This window comes from Cicer arietinum, chromosome 4, assembly GCF_000331145.2.
Source record: "Cicer arietinum cultivar CDC Frontier isolate Library 1 chromosome 4, Cicar.CDCFrontier_v2.0, whole genome shotgun sequence".
Taxonomy (NCBI): Eukaryota; Viridiplantae; Streptophyta; class Magnoliopsida; order Fabales; family Fabaceae; genus Cicer; species Cicer arietinum.
The window spans coordinates 26,362,348-26,368,347 of record NC_021163.2 but is presented as its reverse complement, the minus strand read 5'-3'; the positions used below and the strand labels follow the sequence as shown (position 1 = coordinate 26,368,347).

Below are 6,000 nucleotides of genomic sequence, written 5' to 3'. Positions count from 1 at the left end.
GTGCTTCTTATACTACTTTTACATTCTCAGTTCAAATTGGGATCAGTTCAAGTTCAAGGAAAATGCCCAGCTAAACGTAGCTTTTTCAAGTTCAAGTTCAGTCGAAGCAGAAAATCAGTATAAGCAGAAAATCAAATACAGTTCAAACTAAATGTTAAATGCTCACTTCTGGCAGGTCAAACAGATTGCTAAGCATAAATTACATGAAATTAGTTCTAGCAGTTCAAGTTACATGAACTTAGTATAAATTACATGATGAGTTTAGATTACATGGCTTATATAAAACACTTAAACACCTTAAGATGTCCTTCTTCTTTTCCTGGTGAGATTCACATGTGTTTGCCCTTTAATGATACGAAACGATTGATTTATCTAAATTCCCTCATCATGATCATCTCTAAGATGTAAACCATTATCAATTGAATCAACTTCACGTGGTTGTGATGTCGCAAAGAAAATATCATTACCAACATCTTCATCGTTATTGTTATCATCACTTATTTTATTGCTCGATAGGACAATGGACCATTTATCATCAGCATGATCAGTGGCATAAAACATTTGTTGAGCTTACGACGCTAAAATAAAAGGCTCATCTTTGTATCTCACCCTATTAAAATCAACAAGCAAGAACCTTGACTCATCAATCTGAACGTCATTATTATTATCGATCCACTTGCAACCTAATATGGGAACAAGAAACATTGTGTAATCTAACTCCCATATGTGTTCGATAACCCCAAAATATGATAGATTTGTATATATTAGGTTTTTGTCTTTTCCACTTAAGATATGCATCACTTTAGCTGCGAGAGTGACTCCGCTATTTTGCATATTGTTTTAATTATCTTGTTCTTTGTTATAAAGTGTGTAGCCGTTAATTACATAACCGGTGTAAGAAAAGACATGTACAATGGAACCATTTTCTAGCCACCTCAATCTCTGTGAAATTGAACCGGGGTCTATATCAAACTTTGAGTTAATGTGATTTTTTAGCCATGTTATAAAACTTCGATTGTGCTCTCGTGTTATCCAATTTTAATTTCTATTGATGTTCAAACTAGATAATTGATCCATGTGTATTGTAACATACAACTGAACCTCATCATCATTGTGCAGAACATATAATTGTGTATACTCCTATTTTGTCCATGATATAGTCATTACTTTCTTTCCTATTATCCATTCTCCTGTTATTTTTCCCGAATGATGTGACATAGGAAGCCCTATGGATTCAACATTGGATAAATATTTAGTACAAAATTCAGCATTGTCTTTGACAATGTACCGTTCAACAATATAACCTTTTACGTACCCTTTTAATATTTTCATATATCGTTCTATCGGATACATCCATCTCATATAAGACGTCCCATAAAGTTGTGTCTCCTTAACAAGATGAACACTAAGGTGAACCATTATATCAAAAAACGAGGGTGGGAAATACATTTCAAGCTCACACAAAGTAACAACAATTTCTCTCTGCAATGTCGGTAATTTCTGAGGATCGATCACTTTACTACAAATTTCCCTGAAGAAGAAACATAATTTAGCTATGGCTCGTCGAACTTTTTCAAGTAAAATGGAACGAATATACCTATTAGTAGCAAATGCTCCAATTGAACATGACAATCATGGATCTTCAAACCATTTAACTTGAGGTCTTTCATACAAACTAAATTTTTAATGTTTGAAAAGTATCCTTCTGGAACTTTAACTTCATGTAGAAATTTACATAAAATATTTATTTTCCTTTCTAGATAGAGTATGAGCGGTTGGAGGTAGATATGTGTGATTTCCTTTCTTTCCGAGACCCAATTCATTTCTTATTTCCATATCGACCAAGTCCAATCTTGCATTGATGTCATCCTTAGACTTTCCTGGAACATTGAGTAACATAGCAATAACACTATCAAATACATTTTTTTTCAATATACATCACATCGAGAAAATATCTTATATAAAATGACTTCCAATATGGCAATTCAAAGAAAATTGACTTTTTCTTCCACCTAATTTTGACAAGTTCTCCCGCAAAAGGTTTTCCAAATTTATTGATCAAACCTTGTACTTTTTAAAATATTTGATATCCAGTCAATGCTAAAGGAGCAATACATTTCTCTGATTTTCCATTGAGTGCATTTCTCCACCCACGATACTGATGACTAAAAGGTAAAAATCTACGATGTCCAAGAAATGCGTTCTTTTTACAGGGTTTCAATCGCATCCAATATGTACTATCTTCACATATAGGACATGCACACTGATCTTTAATGTTATATCCTAATAAATTATCATATGTTGGAAAATAATTAATTGTGTCGAACAACGTAACCCTCAAATTGAAACATTTTTTCTTATACTCATCATAAACTTCCACACTTGTCTCCCATATATTTTTTAAATCTTCAATGAAATGAGTTAAGTATACGTCGATATCATTCCCCGATTGTTTGAGTCCAGAAATTAACAGAGAAAACATCGTAAACTTACGCTTCATACCTAACCATGGAGGTAAACAAATCAACAAAATAACAGGCCACATGTTGTGTGAGATGCTTTGAAGATCATGTGGATTCATTCCATCATTAGAAAGTGCAAGTCGTATATTTCTTGACTCTCTCCTGAAATCAGGATAGTCGTGATTAATTTTTGCCCATTGTGGAGAATCTGCAAGGTGTTGAAACTTTTCATCTCTAATTATTTCATCTACAAGCCATGTCAAATATTTTGAATCTTCTTCACTGCGATAGATGTGCCTAAATCTTGGTATTATAGAAAAATACCACACGACTTTTGCTGAAGTAGATTATTTCTTCTTATATCTAGAGACATTGCATTTCGGACACGCCTTTAGTAATTCATATTCGTTTTGAAATAAAATGCAATTGTTAGGACACACATGAATCCTTTCGTAACTCATACAAATAGAGCATAAAATTCGTTTAGCCTCGTAGGTTCGATTGGGAAGTTCATTATCATCTGGTAACATATCTTTTAGGAGTGGTAATAGTTATATGAAGCTTTTATCAAACCATCCATTAATCGCTTTTAAGTTGTACAACTTTAATATCACCGACAATCTTGTGAATTTAGTATAACCATTATATAATGGTTTCTCTGTATCATTTAACAAACTCTCAAACATTTTAGGACAATCCCGAAGATCTTCTTCAACTGCTCTGGCAATCTCCTCAACCCATTTATGCTCATATGTATTTGTGTCGAAATCATTTGAATCATATGTCGAACCATTCTCAAAATTAGTGTTCCTTTTTTTTTCTCACCATGTCTTATCCAACATGTATAGCTTTGATCAATTTCCATGTCATACTAAATGTCCTTCCAATTGATCTTCTCTAACGCATTTTCCAAAACAATATTTTAAACAAGGACAAATGATTCTATTTGGGCCTTTTGCATTCTTCAATGCAAACTCAACAAACTCCGTCACTCTATTTTCATTCTCTTTTGACAATCGATTGACAAACATCAATTTTCGGTCCATTTTATATGACCTATATGAATGCAGTGTTACGCAAATGATAAGCTATTAATAACACTATACCAATCAATAGTATATATAGTCAAATATTGGAAAATGGAAATCAAGGTCCAAGGTTATGCATACAAGTCTGATTTCAAAATAGAACAGATCGAACAAAATTCAAAAAATAACATATTTTATATGATTTATCAGGTAACAATTTATATGATTTATCAAGGTTATGTCATCTACTATTAGGTAACATTTTATATGATTTATCAGGTAACAGTTTATCAGATATAGTGAAAACAACAAATTAATAAATATAGTACTTGAGACAACAATCACTCAGTAGAAATTCGTGCACAGTAGAGGAGCAGTAGAAAAGGGTTTAGCAAAAAGAGGATGCACAATAGAGGAGTGTTCGTAGGATTAGAGAGATAACCTATTAAATATATTTTTATTTATTTAAAGGAAATGATTTTTTATTAAATATTCATCATTTTATAGTGTTTATAAACAAAGTGTTCTAAAAGACCTTGTTATTATGTAAATGCGCTTTAAAAGCGTTGTAAACATAATATGAGAGTACTATATTTTACATCGCGTGTATACAAAGGGCTCTAAAAAACACTGTAAACATTATGTGAAAGCGCTAGTGACCCTACAACAGCGCTTTCAGCAAAAACAATGTAAACATTATAACCCTACAACCGCGTTTTTGCAAAAACACTTGTCAGAAAAACGTTATTGTATTCTTCATTAATTTTAAAATATTATACAACAACGTTTTTAATTAAAAAGCGGTGTAAAAAATACACTATAAAATATTATTTTTGGCGTAGTGTACGTGAAATTTGTTTAGTTAAACGGATTAAAGTGTGAAAAATAAAATTTAATTTCCAACTCAAATCTCGGATACGGATGTTGTTATTGTTACCAATTGAGTAATTTATAAAACAAAACCATGTATCAGCTCTCATTTTTATATTATTTTTCTTTATGTTTCAATTAATGTAGATTAAAGTGGATAACATTAATAAAAGCGCACACATGTTCTGAAGTTTCAATAGATTTTTCAACGCCCTTAATTATATTATTTTCATACTTATATATACCCCCTCTCCTTCCATTCACCACAAAACACTTCATTTTTCTTTTCCTTCACTCAAATCCAAACATTAAAAAGGCACAAGGCCTAACTTTTCTCAAAAGAAAAAACAGTGACACCACTTACTCAATTTTATAAACATACAAAAAAGCTCAAAATATTTGTATGGCAGTGGCACAACCCAACAACCGCAGTAGAAGATGTTGTTGCTGCCTCTTCAACATAATTTGGAAGCTCCTAATAGCAATCATAATCCTCGTTGTTCTCATAATCCTCATTATTTGGCTAATCGTTCAACCACGCGCTTTCAAATTCAGTGTCAAAGAAGCCAAACTCACGCAATTCAACTACCTTAACAACAACAACACCCTCCGTTACAACCTCGTACTCAACTTCACGGCTCGTAACCCAAACAAAAAACTCAACATCTACTACGATAAAGTGGAGGGACACGTGTCGTACGATGGAACAAGGTTCGCTTCAACGGACGTTATAACGTGGTTAAATTCATTTCGTCAATACACGAAAAGTACGAACAGTATGAACGGCGTTTTTTCCGGGAAACGTGTTGTGGTTTTCGATCAAAATATGGGTTCTGATTTTGAACGGGATAAGAAAGATGGGATTTTTCGGATTGATGTGAAACTATACTTTACGATTAGGTTCAGGCTTGGTGATTTTATTGGTGGGTATACTAAGGGGAATATTAAATGTGGACTTGATGTTCCGTTTGGTTCTAATGGGACAAAGGTCTTTAATGTGTTTGAACCCACCACGTGCGACGTTACTTTTTGAGGGTTTTCATTTCACGTGTATCGCTTAGTTCTTGATTTGTTGTTTGTGCATTTTGTTTTGTTTTGTTTTTTTGGTACAAGTGCCTTTTGTTTTTCTTAATAATATTTTGGATCATTTGTTTGAAATTTTACACGATTATGATTGTGGCTAACGTGGTGTGAAAATTAGCGCATTTTAACCATGGCTAACTTCACATAGGGATTTCCACTGCCTCCCTTGAGAGACCAAAGAACAAATTATTAGTCAAGAATTAGAATGATGACGAATGTTATGTGTACTTCATTCACATAACACACCTAAATATACATATGATTGTTTATCAATTGGAACCTAAGATCAAGCTAGACATAAATACACGAGAATCGTATAAGAGGAAAGGAATTATGATAACTGACTATGGACAATTATAACTAATGCTGACAGCAAGTGATATCAAATCAGGATCGGCATCAATGTTGACATGCACATAATATAAGGATCATAGAATCGGGTGAACAAATATAAAGACGAAAATATTGTGCATAAATTTAACGTTAGAGATAGAGTTTAAAACCGTAAATCATTTTTGTTGAATTTGAGTCTTATTTATTATGCAAAGGTACGAACT

At 32.8% G+C, this 6,000-nt stretch overlaps 1 protein-coding gene across 1 annotated transcript; it reads left to right on the top strand.

Annotated features, from left to right (window-relative positions):
• The first annotated feature begins 4,590 nt into the window (after positions 1-4,590).
• LOC101507504 (NDR1/HIN1-like protein 3) lies at positions 4,591-5,518 on the top strand. The gene has a single exon (XM_004497608.4). It carries the CDS (start codon positions 4,764-4,766, stop codon positions 5,391-5,393), a length of 630 nt encoding a protein of 209 aa, XP_004497665.1. The 5' UTR covers positions 4,591-4,763; the 3' UTR covers positions 5,394-5,518.
• The last annotated feature ends 482 nt before the right edge of the window (positions 5,519-6,000 follow it).